At 43.2% G+C, this 15,059-nt stretch overlaps 2 protein-coding genes across 2 annotated transcripts; both read right to left on the bottom strand.

The window, feature by feature from the left end:
• Positions 1-402: 402 nt before the first annotated feature.
• Positions 403-5,360, bottom strand: LOC148406865 (phospholipase B1, membrane-associated). Its single transcript, XM_088403516.1, has 16 exons — positions 5,297-5,360; positions 5,157-5,221; positions 3,438-3,528; positions 3,299-3,357; positions 3,129-3,196; positions 2,680-2,723; positions 2,487-2,607; positions 2,346-2,397; positions 2,201-2,281; positions 2,077-2,142; positions 1,916-2,007; positions 1,721-1,802; positions 1,240-1,341; positions 1,061-1,156; positions 903-974; positions 403-626 (listed from the first exon to the last, which is right to left on the bottom strand). Exons 1-16 carry the CDS (start codon positions 5,352-5,354, stop codon positions 492-494), a joined length of 1,284 nt encoding a protein of 427 aa, XP_088259642.1. The 5' UTR covers positions 5,355-5,360; the 3' UTR covers positions 403-491.
• An 837-nt stretch (positions 5,361-6,197) lies between these two features.
• sel1l (SEL1L adaptor subunit of SYVN1 ubiquitin ligase) lies at positions 6,198-14,705 on the bottom strand. Its single transcript, XM_088403972.1, has 21 exons — positions 14,210-14,705; positions 14,047-14,084; positions 12,985-13,177; positions 11,995-12,162; positions 11,716-11,821; positions 11,439-11,601; positions 11,301-11,354; positions 10,462-10,521; positions 10,308-10,389; positions 10,077-10,231; positions 9,935-9,991; positions 9,792-9,860; positions 9,563-9,640; positions 9,138-9,200; positions 8,982-9,069; positions 8,750-8,898; positions 8,043-8,208; positions 7,834-7,908; positions 7,584-7,756; positions 7,382-7,510; positions 6,198-7,025 (listed from the first exon to the last, which is right to left on the bottom strand). Exons 1-21 carry the CDS (start codon positions 14,268-14,270, stop codon positions 6,777-6,779), a joined length of 2,376 nt encoding a protein of 791 aa, XP_088260098.1. The 5' UTR covers positions 14,271-14,705; the 3' UTR covers positions 6,198-6,776.
• Positions 14,706-15,059: the final 354 nt, after the last annotated feature.

The following is a 15,059-nucleotide window of genomic DNA, read 5'->3' as shown; positions in this document are numbered from 1 at the left end:
GCAATACACACTTTTATTGGTGTTTTTTTTTTTTTTTTTTTCCCCAGCACACTTACTTCGGTTTTAAAACTTTTCGATACGTGAGATTTGTTCATGCCAAACGGCACTCAGCAATAATTTTTCTATGTGTGTTTTTCCAGCATACTTACCTCTTGTGATGCCTTTGCGTGTGGGGAAAAAAGAGCTACAGTCGCTGTTTCACTTTCAGCTTTTTTATTGAAGGTGGGAAAACCCACTTGATTGTGTGTATTTTATTGTTCCTACAAAGGTACTCGTTTAAAACAACCATGATAACAGAGCTCTATAATACATCGTATTTAGATTCAGACTGTTTACAAAACTATTTAAAAACATTAAAAAGGTAAAAAAGGAAAAAAAGTAGTAACAGCAATTGGGGGAAAAAAAGTCCTTGTCCTTAAATATGATAGACCGAAGCTTCTTATTTGCGTTCCGCGAGTGTGAAAACACTTACTTACTGCTCGGGAAGAGTACTAAAAAAGCCCACGACACCTGAATACCACAAGAACAGAAAGCAAGAAGAAGACCACCTGCGTTGGCGCCGCGTGCAGCCCGGAGCATTGACCCGATCTGGAGGAAGGGGGTCGGGTGAAGATGTATGGATGCTCCTGTGACACCGCAATCGGGTAAAAGAAAAAAAAAAAAAAATCAAATAGGTGACACAAAGGCTCACAAACATATGAAGACATCAAGAAATTCAATCTGCTATCAATGTATTAACTCATTCAGTGCCTTGGAATAAATGTCTGGTAAAAGACGTATAATTACGTCTTTGGGATTGAACGAGTTAAGATCTGCGATCAAGTTGTGCAAAACTTCCCAATAAAAACGTGCGTTCTTCAAAGAATCTAAGTGATGAAAAGGTATTTGGGCCAGAGGCTCACCGCGGGTGGACAGACCGGCGTTATTGGGTCTGAAAAACTGCTCACAACCGTCTTGCTTCCGTCCGGTTGAAACTGCACACAGAAGCATGGAGTGACGCTTTTTTTTTTTTTTTTTAATTGGATTTGCCAATCAAATAAATGCCGTTTGTGTGGTTGACCATGTTGTTCCACAAGCCCTTGGCCAGCTCCTCGTGGCCTTTGATGGTGAAGTGGAAGCAGTCATGGGTGAAGAAGCTCATGTCGATCTTGCCGCTCTGCTCGGAGAGACGACAGCCGATGAGGGAGAAGAAAGGGGGCGTCGCCCTGACGATGTCACCGTATTGTTTGCGTGGTTTACAGGGAGGCGGGGAGGGTCGGCCTGTTTTAAAAATGGCTGCAGGACCACCGCAAAGTCGTCCCTGAAGAAGCGATCGGCCAGCAGCAGGGCCTCCAGTCGTCTCTGCGGAGGGAAGTCATGCCCAAAAACGTTAGCCGTTTCGCTTAGCGACATGAAACTCGGCGGACACGAGGAGGCCCACAAAAAAATTCTCAAAAGGCAACGCACAGGAAGTCAGCCGTTTTGGTTTGAAGCGTTTGGCCAATCCAAAGTAAGAGTCAGGTAATTTAGTACAATATGCAATCAATTACTTGAAGTACTTTAGTAGGAGAGTAATTGATTACTTTAATACTTGAGTCATTTGGTACCAGCCATTTTTAAAACCTCCTTTAGCCAAAAAATGGAAAATATATATATATATATATATATATATATATATATATATATACGGGTACCAGGAGATTATGTGAAAAAAAAGAGTAAAAGAGTTTCATGTCTTTACCTGAAATTCCAGATTGATCTCCACCAGCTCGCGCAATTCAGCAGAAGGCCCCATTGGTTCAATCAGACAGGAGCAGAAGGAGCTGAAATCAATCCATTTGGATTAGAAGCTATCAGAGGCGAGAGGAGCTGAAAATATCATTGGCAGATCGGAAGTAGGTCTGAAGCTTGGACTTTGAAGCTAGTCCTGAACTACCGTTGGAGAAGGCAGCCCGGCGTGGGCTTGCGAACTTCCCTCAGCGTCTGCATGGGAAGGATCTGCACGACGTTGACGATCATGCGAGGAACCTGAAGGCGGAAAAGTCCATCGGTCCATATAAGAAAACGGACCGGGTGAAATTAAGTGACCTCGTTGACCTCGTTCATGAGCATTTCCAAGGAGACGGTCATGTAGCGAACGAAGTTCTCGGCCGAGAAGAGAGCCTGTGAGCGAAACGTGGAAAAGGAGTCATTTGGTATTACGAAAAGAAGGGAGACGCACCTTGTCTTTGCAGTAGTCGCAGATGTCGTTCATGCCCATGAGAATGGTCAGAAGCTTCCAGTCCTTTTCAAAGTTCAAACCCTGGAGGAAGACAAGCATCTTCTGCTGTCCCAATACTTTTGACTAATTGGGGTTGTTCTCGTACCTCAAATCTTCTGAGGGTGTCAATCAAATGTCTCGTCTGGCTGGGAAGATTGCTGCCAAAAAAAAAAAAAAAAAAGAGGGAAACGGATGAGCTGGAAGGAGAGTTGCCATGGAAACCAAAAAACACAAGGGCGGTTCATACAAGGTGTTGTGTCCGGTTACAGCCAGATTGAGGCCCGTTTGCCCCAGGTGGGCCTCCATGCCGTGAAGAGTTTTTCCCTGGGCGGCGCCCAGCAAATTGGGATTGAAAAGCTTGATGATGTCTGACACAAACATTATAGCAAGCCAAAGTTGGGGAACATGAAAATAGGAAGAGTGAAAAAACAAAAACTTACTAGGCAAAGTGATGACGTCCTCATACGAGCCGTAACCGCCGATGCTAGAGGATCACATGAACGGACATTTCGTCATTCCTTGGACCATTTGAATATTTATTTTATAGTTCAAGTGGAAAATATTTGAAAGCAATATATGCATATATTTGCATCTGGTTAATTAAACTTTCAAACTAGATTTGTACCTCGGCGTATTTTTTTCAGCAACATTAACGGGATACAACATTTTGTAATGGACACAATACAATTTAGCAATAAGTTTCTGTATGTTCCAATTAATTTACTCTTAATTTGAAAAGAAAAGTGTACCATTCTTATTAGACATTTTAAAAAAAGCATTAAAGATTTTCTGATACCTGAAAATCTCACATACGCCACGGGGTACTAATACACCCATTTGAGCACGGCTGTTTTAGATTTCTGAATTTGTAATCACGCTGACCCCTCACCTCCAGGAAACGTGACGGAACTCGATGGGAATGCCCAGGACTGTGGTGGCGTTGGCGCCGATGGCTGTCTGCATGAAACACACACACACGCAAATAATGCAGGTGTACCTAATGAAATGTCCAGTGAGCATAAACAACCAAAATAGGGCGCGCTCAAAAGTCAAACATACCGTGAGAGAATCGCCCAAAGCAGCGATGACTTTGATGTCGCCTGCCTTCACCAACTCCACTAGGAGAAAAAAAAAATAAGTTGAGGAAATTCCGCGCAGTGTGAGAAAATGTGTAGGGGTGTGTCCGTTAGTGACCCACCTGAGGATGGGGCTGAAGGTGAGGGACTCATATCAGGACAACGGAAGGCTGGATGCTTGAAGCCGACCGGACGGCTTTTCTCCGGAAACTCCTGAAAAAAAACACAATCGTAATGATCGCCTTGTCACTGGCGACATTTCAGCAACAAAAAGAACTTGAGACTTTTCGAGGCCTCGATATGAGATCCAAGCGATTTCTTGCCATGAGGATCTCTTGATGTCGTCCAGCGCTCCCCTGAGGCCAAAGTCGGTCGACGTCAATTGTCGCCTCAAAACACCCGATCCTCAATCAGCTTTGATCATTGAAACGAATGGGAAGACAATCAATAGATTTCGGTCACTGACTCAACATAAATTTTGCCATCGTAGAATTATTTTGGCATTATATCAATTCCATGAATCCTTGCTAACTTTTAATCATTTTGGGCGGGCAAAGATGAATTATCCACCCTTGCCAATAAACATCAAATATTTTTTAAAAAGAAAAAAAATGAAAAGGAAGCGACGGGGCGGATATCATTGTGCACTAAATCTAAAAATAAAAGAAAACACATTTTTAAACAGTCAAAGTGCATTTTTTTTCAGCGGTGCGCGGACCTGCTAGACATGTCACGAAAATGGCGTCACAAAAATGACGGACACGAGTCCCATTTTTTTCATAACTTTATTTCAACAAAGTTTCAACAAACATCCAGAATTGGCAACGGTAAAACAAGCAACCTTTCCCGCAGTTCAACGTTATTGCCAAGGTAACAGTAGTCAGTGATCAAATTCAAATATTTAATGTACACATATATATTTGTGAGGAAACTAGTAAATTTAAATGCATAAAAGTGTGTAAAGACTTGGGGAAACCTAATAAACCCACTTTGAATTTTGATAATATGCAAAAACAATTCGACAGCATCAACTTTTTTTTTTTTAATATAATCGTGAATCTAGTAATCGATAAATACATTGGTTCTACCAGGAGGTTGACATTTTTCGCCGCAGTCTCTGTGGCCAAAGTACCCGAAGGAGGAAAAACCTCGCGAAAAGTGTCGCGGTAGTCTGTTTATGACTACGACTCATTCCCTTATTTCACCTCTAGAGGGCACTAAACACTAAAGATTGTCACTAAAGTTCATCTAAAAAAAATGAAAATGTGTTCATAGGTCAGAGTGGCGCTAAGTATGTTTAGTCATTAAATCAATAAATGAACAAATTAAATAAATACAATAGTGGATAATATTTTATTTAGTTCTTCACAGCTCGAGGGAATGACCCTACGGTTGGATCGGCAACGCTCAGGAAAACTCCTACTATTGAAAGTCAGATCTTCAAAATAAACTATTAACGACAGTTACTGTTCAACTGTTGCTTTATGAGTGAAAGCTAAATGAGTCTCCGTGAAAGCAAAATTACAAAAATATATTATATCGTAAAAACTCGTAAAAAATAAATACATTTAAAATACATTAAATATCACACAGTACTGCTTTTAATTTTTTAGGTCTGATTTTTGACAGGATGTCAACTTCACTTGTTTGAGGATGGATGTGTACGTTTGTTCCTGTGCTTTAGTAGTTTTCCTGCGATTTATTTCTGGTCAAACTTTTTCAAATAGATTAATCACAAAAAAATATAATAGAAATCTTAAAGTGAGGGCCAAAAGACGATATAGTTATGGAAAGCGAAGCAATTTTAACAGGGAAACACATATCGGGGAAAAAAATCCTACCTTATTGAGTGCCTCCTTGCTGTAGTGCCGTATTCCATCTTCATACTTCGACCACCAGTTGTCACCTTAAAAATAAGATTTTATTCGTTTGAAAAATACAAACAAAAATACAGATTTTTTTTTTTTTTCCAGCACTTTACCTTTGACGCAGCGGGACACCAGCACACACGTTGCCACGGCAACATAAAGCCACCCCATAGTAGTAGTAGTGCTGTGCAACGGGGCAAAGTGGGGCACCCCTGCGCCAACTCACTTTTAGCACTTTCAGCACTTTGGTGGCAAGGTCCCGCCTACGAGGATTGATTGACAGCCGGTCCGGGCCAATAGGGAGCACTCACTGTCCTCGCCACTTTTTGGCCCGCTTTGACCGAATGTCTGGGATTTTCAGAAATAATTATTGAAATAAAAGACAAAAAAAAACAAAGGCCGATTTTTAAAAAAAAATTCAAATAATACAAATGTTTAAGACTTTTGGTGTGATTTTATTAACTCAAAGAACTAAAGTATTTACTTTAGAACCCCAAGTATTCAATTACTGTCATATCGAAAGTAATTGATTACTTTATTAGTTAAAATAATCATTGACTTTTGTCATTTAAATATCTTAATCGAATATTTTGGCACTGAAATAACAGATTCTGGCCGACAGTAATGGATTACTTAATGACTTAAAGTTATTGATTACTTTGGTGCTCGATTCATTTCGTACAACCTCAATTGCTTTCTAAGTTACTTTATCATTTACTTAAGTACTCAACAAAATAATCATTTAGACAATGAATTATATAAAGGATTGCTTTGGTGATTACTACAGTAATGGATTACTTACTTTTAGTATCAACCAATTTTTTCCACTACTTTAGCCAAAAATAAGGTGAAAGAAATGTAAATAAAAATGTGTGTATGGGATTGAATGAGTTAAGTGAATGCTATGTGCTGCAGAAGTATTTAACAAAACCAAATTGTCACCTGCAAATGAAGTCCCATTTTAACCCTTCATTTTCAAAAGACTAAAAAAAAAAACTGATCCATGGAACAATATTCTTTCATAATCACCTATGTTTTATTAGTTTATTTATAAACTTAATAAAGACTTTAAAAATGACCAGTGTTTCAGTTGTTTTTGTTTTAATGTGATGTCATGCATGCGTAAAGAAAAAAAAAATGGTGGCAACATTTTTGGTTGACAACTAGGCTTCACGATTGTAATTGTATTGACGATGATTCTTAAAAAAGAAAAATAAACGTGAGAGGGATTAAAATTAAATAATGAGGGAAAAAAGTCCCAGTCAAGCTTTGCATAAATTAAGGTTTGTTTAGCACTTAACACTCCTTCTGGAATTATTGTCTATTGAAAAAAAAAAGGTGTATGAAAATGAAACATGCAAGAAAACGTTTCTTCCAGATGAATTTGAAAAGCGATGTGTCGTTATTTTCTTTGATCATTTGGAGACCGCCGTGCCTTCCACTCCCAAGTCCCGGGAGTCCAACATCCGTGTCTTCCGGTGAGGCAACTGCGCACGCCGGCGGCCATTTTGAGGCTTTTTTTTTTTTTTTTGGACGCGTCCGGCCGGCAAGCGCCATCCGCGCCGCAAAGCGTTTGTCCGTTTCCCAACGTTTTCAGTGGGCCTCGTCTTCCTCGCCCTGGGCTCGCGCCGGCTCCTGCGGGGGGTCGGCGGCGGGCGGGGGCGGAGTGGGCTGGGGCGGGGGCGCGGGGGGCCGAGGGGGCATAATGATCTGGTGCTGCCGTTGGCGCTGGCGGTAGGCGATGACGGTGCCGAGCAGCAGGGCCACGACCGTCATGAGGTACAGGTCCCATTCGGGGCCCAGGAGCTGGGAAAGGTCCATCTGGGACAGCAGCTCCCTCAGCTGACCGCGGAGGCAAGACAACGTTACGTCCAACATAAGATGGACACATAAGAAAAGGCTTTTACGATCTATAATTGACAGATTTTCATTTTTCATAATCATGTCTTTCCTGTTATGTGGCAACCGTCTGACCCTGTATTTGGAATTGAACTTTTTTCAATTTTCTAATAATTTATAGAAAATATTGATACAAATGGATTCTTCATTGCGCAGGCTTTTCTTGCGCTGCGACCCCCACTTTTGGCTCTGTAATTGCAATTTTGAGTCCTACTTTCACTGTAACTACTGTCCCCCCCAAACTCGGCCCATTTTTTAGTTTGCGAAGTTGATACCTTGCTTGCAAAGTAGGTACTCACATTGAGGTCCTGCATGTACTGCAGCGTGTAGACCAGGCCCAGCTTGCAGAGCGCCAGGAAGACGGGCACCTGAGCATCCGGGCTGGCTTCCGCCGCCATGTCGTAGAAGCGCTTGGCCAGGTGGATGTCCTGCGCGAGGTCGGGCCGGTGAGGTCGTCGGGCCCGCCCGTCGCGCGGGCGGGGCGGCGGAACGGCCACGTACCTGTTTGATCCCCAGCCCCTTCTCGTGCATGTAGCCCAGGTTGAACATGGCCTGAGCGCTGTTCTGCTGCTCCGAAGCCAGCCTGTAGTGGATGATGGCCGTCTCGTAGTCCACGTCGGTGCCGAAGCCGTAGAAGTGGTAGTCGCCCAGTTTGATCCTGGCCACCGTGTAACCTGAAGGGAGAGCGCCGGCGTGAGCGCCGCGCCGCGCCGCGCCGCGCGACGGGATCTCAGATTTGCCGTCATCGCACCTTGAGCGGCCGCTCGGGTCCAGTGAAGCAAAGCCCGTGGATACGTCTCGTTTTCGTTGAAGATCTTGGCGCCCTCTGGCGGATGCGACGAGGAAAAATAAAAAGCAGGTCTTGCAAGATGCTTTTTTTTTTTGCTATTTGCGAATTAACAAATAGGGGGAGGGGGGGTTAAAAACAAACAAAAAAAAAAAACTTGAACGAGGTCCTACTCTGGTCCAGAATGAAGGCGACGTTGCTCTGGGCCACCTCGTAGCCCTGCTCGGACAGAAGCAGGTACTGCACCAGAGCGGCGTCACGGTCGCCCTCCTTGAAGCTGCCGTACGCCGTCAGCAGACGCTCGGACCAGCGCCCGCGCTCGCACATGTTCTTGAACAGCTGCAAAAAAAAGAAAAAGTTGAAATGAATTTCACCATTGAAGGATCATAAAGAACCTTTCTGTAAAATCTTGAATTTGGGGCAAAGTGTTAAGCACTGAGCCGCAATGTTGCAGAAACGACATAGCATTAAACTCAATGAAAGAAAAGCACATCAACTGCAATTCAAGTACATTATACGCAATTTTTAGGTAGAAGCGACTTTGGCTTTTCCATTACAACCAATCACAGCGTAACTGTTTCTGACTTTGGTCATGTGACTTTCACAAGGTGAGGCGGGACTGGTTGTTACCTGAGCAATTATGATGTCAATTTTAGGTGAAAACATGACACAAAATGGCCGTTTTCCAAGGCGGATAGTGCATTTGTGGGCGTAATCTGACATTAAGACAAAGATAAGACGTTTTGCAAAAAAATCTTACTATCATTTGGATTAAACGGGACAAATGAACGTTCTCAATTGTGGAGCGGTATTTTTCGAAATGGCGTGGCACGTATCGTCGCGTGAGACCGCGAGGCGCGGGCTGCGGTGCGCGTCTGACCTCCACGGCGGTGGGACATGAGCGCATGACGCCGGTGCCGGTGGCGTGCATCTGCGCCAGGTTGTAGAAGGCCAGGATGTGTCCCGCCTGCGAGGCCAGGTTGAAAAACTTGAGCGCTTGCTTGTAGTCGCGCTTGACGCCCATGCCATCTGCGCCGGCAAAACACCCAAGCGCTCAACGCAGAGGAAGACAAAAAGGAAATAGGAGAATGGGGGGGGGGGGGGGGACTGACTGTAGTACATGGTTCCCAGCTGCAGCTGGCCGTCCACCCAGCCTTGTTCGGCCGCCTTCTGGAAGTACTTCAGCGCCAGCTCGTAGTTCTGAAAAAGACGTGCGACTCTTTTGTGGGGCCCCAGTGGAAATGTGGGAATGCGATGGTGAGATTTACCACTGAGACCCCTCTTCCGTACAAGTACGCCATGCCCAGGCCGCTCTGACCCACTGGGTTGCCCTGTGAGGGGTGCAAAATGTTATTTTTAGGAAGGAACTATCAAGGTGCCGCCACATCCCATTTGCGGTTGCATGAAGACATGATCACTGCAAGCATGCAAATGTGTATTCATTGTGTATGAAATAAAAATAAATTGATTGGAGATTAAACGTTCACTGTTTACTGATGAAAACGGCTACATTGAGCTCAGCATTCATTTTAGCATTTTTCAAAAATGAATTTCAAACCAGAAATCGCGTTTCAAAAGAGGCGGAGCCACAGTTTGGTTTTTAAAGCTGGGTTAGGGCTTTCAAATAAGAACATCAAAGCACGATTCAGACCTTAAAAAAGTCAAGTCTGATAGAAATCAAAGCATGTCTGACCAGATCTGAAGCCTTCTTGAAGTACTGCAGGGCTGTCTCGTTGTTCTGTGGCAGGAAGTCGCTGCCCTCGCTGTACATCTGATTTAAAAAAAAGGAAAAAATGTATATATATGTATATATATATATATAAATATATATACACACACACACACACACACACTCACACACACACAGACAAATGATTAAAGTAATTCCACATCAGTCCAGTAGGTGACAGTAATTTACTGACCTTGCCCAGAAAAGCCATGGCATGTGTATTTCCTGCATTGGCCGCCTGGTTGAAGTAGTCATACGCCCTCTGGTGGACAGGAAGTGTCAGCTCGTGCTTAGCTGTGGTAAATATTGAAGCGTTTCAAATCGGACGCGTGGTACCTGATGATTCTGCTCCACGCCGCGTCCTCCGTGAAGATGAAGCTGACCCAGTCCCACCTAGAATGTTGAGATGCCGTTTCAAATGAAGGTTGGAAGCGGGATTAACAATAAGGGGTTGAACCGATGTTCTTTTTCTTTTAACCTGGGCTTGCACGTCCCCTTTCTCGGCAAGGAACTGGTAGTACTGGATGAGGTCTTCCTCCAGCATGCCGCTCGCGGAACCCGGGTTCTCCAGCTCGTCCAGCAGCCGGATCTTCTGCACGGCCGAACCGCCGGTGAGGGACACATCGCTGGCAACTTGAGTTGCCGGGAGAAAAAGCGGTCAGCGTCCCGTTGGAGTTGACAATAATCTGCGACGGCGGCGTGTTCTCACCATGATTGGCCACCAGCTTGTAGTGCGTCAGCGCTGACTCGCAGCTTTGGGGAACGCCCACGCCGGCCCAGTATCTGTAGCCCTAATCGAAGCAAGCGCAAGTTTTCTATCTCTGAACCAAGCTGCTGCTTGCTTGACTATTGGGAAAACGCACCAGAATCATGTGAGCGATCAGGTTTCCTCCCAGGGCACCAAAAGTGTAGTACACCAAAGCCTAAAATGACACAAGTTCCATTACAGTGGAAAAAGACACAAAGCTAAAGTGTAGTTCAAAATAAAATACACAAAATAAGTAAAGAACATTTTACCCCAACTGTTAGATTTTTTTTAACCAGTAAATATGATAAAAATGTGAATTTATGACTATTATATATCGTTAAGTTATTTTATGTATGTTTTATCTTTTTACATTTTGTAAGTGAACAATAAAAATACAATCATTAAAATGCCAATATATGACAAAAATAAATGCACTCTCTTAAAATGAAAAACAAAAATGTTAAAAAGGTAATACAAAGCACAAAATAAACAAAAAGGTTGTTCGAATAACACGATAGTTTAAAAACAAAAATGGTCATTTAAAAAAAATGCAATATGCACATTTAAACATGGATGAAAAAAAGTACTTCAGAATACATTCTAATGAAAAAATAACTCACAAATACTATCATGAAAAAAATATTAAGACTAAAGTTAAAATCTTTTAAACTACTGCACAACTGAGCAGGATAAGCAACATAAATTGAAAGAGAAATTATTTTAAAAAGTCCTACAAGTACATTCAAATGAAAAAAAAACTCCCACAAAGGAAAATGATGGAAATAAAATAAAAAAGTTCCTCAAAAAATAACACACAGCTGAAGAGAAAAAGCAACTGAATTTGTAAGCATGGATTCAAATAAAAAAGCTCCTTATTACAGGCTAACTAAAAAATAAACAATATGAGTATGCTACTATAAAAGCAATATTCAGAAAAAAAAAAATGTTACACACCTTAGCTTGACTGGAGTTGACCCCAAGTCCAGCAGCGTACAAAAATCCAAGAGCCTGCAAAAAATTAAAAAAAAGACCCCCAAAATTTCACAACGGCAGCGCCTTGAAAAGAGCCAGTTGCCACGATCGAAGAAGTACCGTCTGCGCTTTGGGAGACCCTTCGGCGGCCAGCTTCTCAAACATGTCTCGGGCCCGGCTGACGTTCTGACTCATGTAGTCTCCGAACAACATGGCGTAGGCCACCTTCTCCATGGCGCGCTGGTGGCCTCCCTCCGCCACCTTCAGAAGCTTCTCATACAGCCTGCGCGTGCAAAACGGAGAAAGGTCCGGTCCAACGTAAGAGAGGAGCCGGCCGACGACAGGCGGCTGGGCTGGGCTCGGCTGGGCTGGGCTCGGCCCGGCTCGGGCCACTCACGCTTTCCTCTGGCTCTTCCTGGTGGTTCCGTTGAGCATGTGCAGGAAGGTCTGGTACTCGTCCTCCGCCTCCTCCGCCCGCAGCCGCAACTGCGCCTGCTCCTCGGCTACGGGGAACCGCGACGTCATTGCGGATAACGCCAGACACAAAACTATGCATGGGCCGATAACTGGTTTGAGGGGTTGGCATGCTTGGAGGATTTTTGCTCACAATTATTTCACCATCCAAATCTAATATCGGCCAATACTACGCACAAGAGACACAAAATGAAAGACTCACTTTCGCAGAAGCCCCACTTCTTGTCCCGGTCGTAGTTGTACGTGGTGGCGCACCACAGTCGCCCGTCCCCTCTGCCGTTGGCCGTGCAGTCCGAGTATTCGTTGCCTTGGAAGACGAAGGGAAAGACGCAAGGCTCTCCGTCGGCCGTGCCGCCGTTCACCACAGGAACTGAATTAAAAAAAACAAAAAACATAACCAAGCGATGAGTCAAATCAAGTCAAATTACAACTTCAAAGGTCCGTTTTCACTGGGTTGAATAAGTTCACTCATTCACTAGCATTGATAGCTGTTTGCAGGTCAGGAAGCAAAGTTTTTGGGAAGCGCTATAAAAAAAGCCGAACTGTCCTTACAAAGTCATTAGCTCACTAGATTTGATCAGGTCAGATTCTGTCCCCTGCGATTTGACTCGCTCGCTCTCACGCCTTCAGCTATTTTCTGAGCTGAATAAGAATTTCAAGGGTGCGAATAAATCAGTTTTTGGACTAGAGTAGTTGCATAGAACCTTTTTCTTTAAATAAAAAAACCTTGGGGAGTGACTTCCACTTTAATATAAGTGCACGTGAAATGCAAGCGAGCAAATTGTCTTTCTTGCTTGGCGAGGTCATAAAGTACGTGGCACAGGTGCGCAGCTCTTGTCATTTCTCAAGGGAGTGTCAAGGTTGCGGAAGCAGCTGCTCATGTCACCGCTCAGCAAAGTCCACCGTGCTCATTCTTGCATGGGATTACAAAATTACTGCTGCAAATCGGTGTTACTTCCACCAAGGTCTAATACGTTCCAAACTTTTTTTTTTTAACTCATTCAGTCCCAAAGACAGATTTTCCTTTTTTTTTTTTTAATAAGCGTAATAATATTGTTTTTCCATTTTTATTCAAGTGGTAGGTCTAAAGGAGGGTCTAACTAAATTTAACATTCCCTCTCCCACATGCTAAAAACACACAACATACAACCATAAGGATTATTCACTCCAATGTTGAATTTTCAACTCTTGCCTTCTTTGGGTTTCTCCACATGTACATGTTGTTCTGGCAGGTCCTCCTTCTCCTCCCCCGATAGAATCTCTGTGGACTCCTTCTCTTTTTCTGGTGCACTACCAGCAGCAGGCGGCGTGGCGCTCGAAACGGACGCTACAACTTTGGAGTTCAAACGGACGTCATCCTCTTCTGCTTCGGGATCGTGGTAGGGCTGAAGAGAACAAGCGAGGAAAAAATTCAACAAGAAATGTTGATGCTAAAAGTGAAAGTAGCCCAATGTTGGGTCCTTACATTTAATGAGCAGAATTTGATCCCCTTTTAAGATACTTAGAAGTGAATTCAGTGATTTTTTTTTTCTAAAATACATTATTAATACCTGATTTCTGAAAAAGTACAAAGACTGAAAGTTATGTCATACATTTTTTTGTTTTCCAGGTGATTCTTTTTAAGATTTTGAATGCCTTAATTTCACGTCAACATTTATCCTGCCTGTGCGCAACAAAGTTCGAGCAGTAAAACAAAAAAAAAAAAAAAACATTCTCCCTTCAGAAAACACCCGTTGGTTTGGCCACTTTAAAGTGCCATGTTGTCTGCCATGAGTGCAAGAAAAAAAACAGTGAAAAGCGGAACAAGGTAGAATCAATTTTTGGCAGACTTTCCAGCCAACTTTTGGACCAAAGCCTCAGGCTAGAATGGCCACTTTAGGGTGAATTTTGTTTGCCCTGAGTGCAAGCACGCAACTTGCAGCAAGACTGAGGAGTAGGGCAGGATTATTATTTAGATGAATTCTTCGGGCTGGCGTGACCACTTGAGTGCCATATTTTCTGCAGTGAGTGCATGGACGCACCCCAGAGAAAAGTGTAAGAGAAAGAAGGCAGAATCCTTTTTTGTGAACCGAAACTTCAAGATGGTGTGGTTGCTTTAGAGTGCACACACATCTAGTCGAGAAGGTAGAGGGCAAAAAAAATACTTTTATGAATCAAATTTGGCAAGTCTGTTAAGAGTACTTTTTCTGTTGCGTTTCTGATAAAGTTTTCCCCACATTAAACATCGTCATAAGTGTAGAGCGTTCATACACACCATTAACTCTTGTCTGTCATTCCCGTGTGGCTCCTCGTCTGGAAAACAACAAGTCCATTTAAATGCTAATTTAAGATGGTGCACAGAGCAGCTATTTTGCAAATCAACTGACAGCTTGAGGAGAGCACTGCAAAAGCGCAGCGGGTTTTTTTTTTTCACTTACCGGCTGTGATTCCATAAATGACGAGGAGGAGAAAGGTGCAAAACAAGAAGGCTCTCCCCATGGCTAGCTGCTAGCTGGAGCTGCTATCGCCCAAATTTCTGTCCCCGCACATTCAGCAACGATTACGTCACTCTACCGCAAGTGTCGCTATCCGAACAAACCAAACTACGCGAGTCGGACCTCTGGGTACTCGGGTTCGATTCGTAAATGAATAATGTGTTTTTGTTATCAACGTCGGCTGTCAAAGATGCTAGCGATGCTAAACGGAGGGCTTCACTAAGGCTGAGAGTGATGACGTCCGGCTAACTAGTTAGCGTTTAGGAGTCAAAATTACAGAAAAGCGACAACGTACGAAACAGCTCAGTCAAAATAGTGGTTAACTTTCTTCGTCGTCATCATTCTAAACGTTTATGTTAAATAACGACTGGGAAACGATCCATCACTGAACGCTTTTTTTGAAGCTGGATACTAAGCTCTTTACTAGTGTTGCTGGCTTTTCCGGTTTTCACAATTAGTCCAATCGTCGCAAACCTGACTCTTCCGGGTTTCAAGATTTTTGGCCAATCCCTGCACCATATGAGATATTAGCCAATCAGCGGGAGCCTCCACTTTATAAACCAATCGTGTAGATACACAATTATAGTTCTAGCGGGTGGGCGGGTCTGTTTAACAACAACACGCTGATTAAATCGTTAGTAAAAAAATTAAAAATGTAGTAATCGTACCGGCGACACGAATTACACAATTGTCTACAACAACCATGGAAGTTTGTGGCAAGCTTTAAGATTACTCGCTGACTATTTTTAGTTCTTAAAAACAGAAAATACAAAATAATTCGCCTCCATACATT

This window comes from Hippichthys cyanospilos, chromosome 20 (genome assembly GCF_059441005.1).
Source record: "Hippichthys cyanospilos isolate Australia breed blue-spotted pipefish chromosome 20, RoL_Hcya_1.0, whole genome shotgun sequence".
Taxonomy (NCBI): Eukaryota; Metazoa; Chordata; class Actinopteri; order Syngnathiformes; family Syngnathidae; genus Hippichthys; species Hippichthys cyanospilos.
This window is presented reverse-complemented; position numbering and strand designations above follow the sequence as displayed.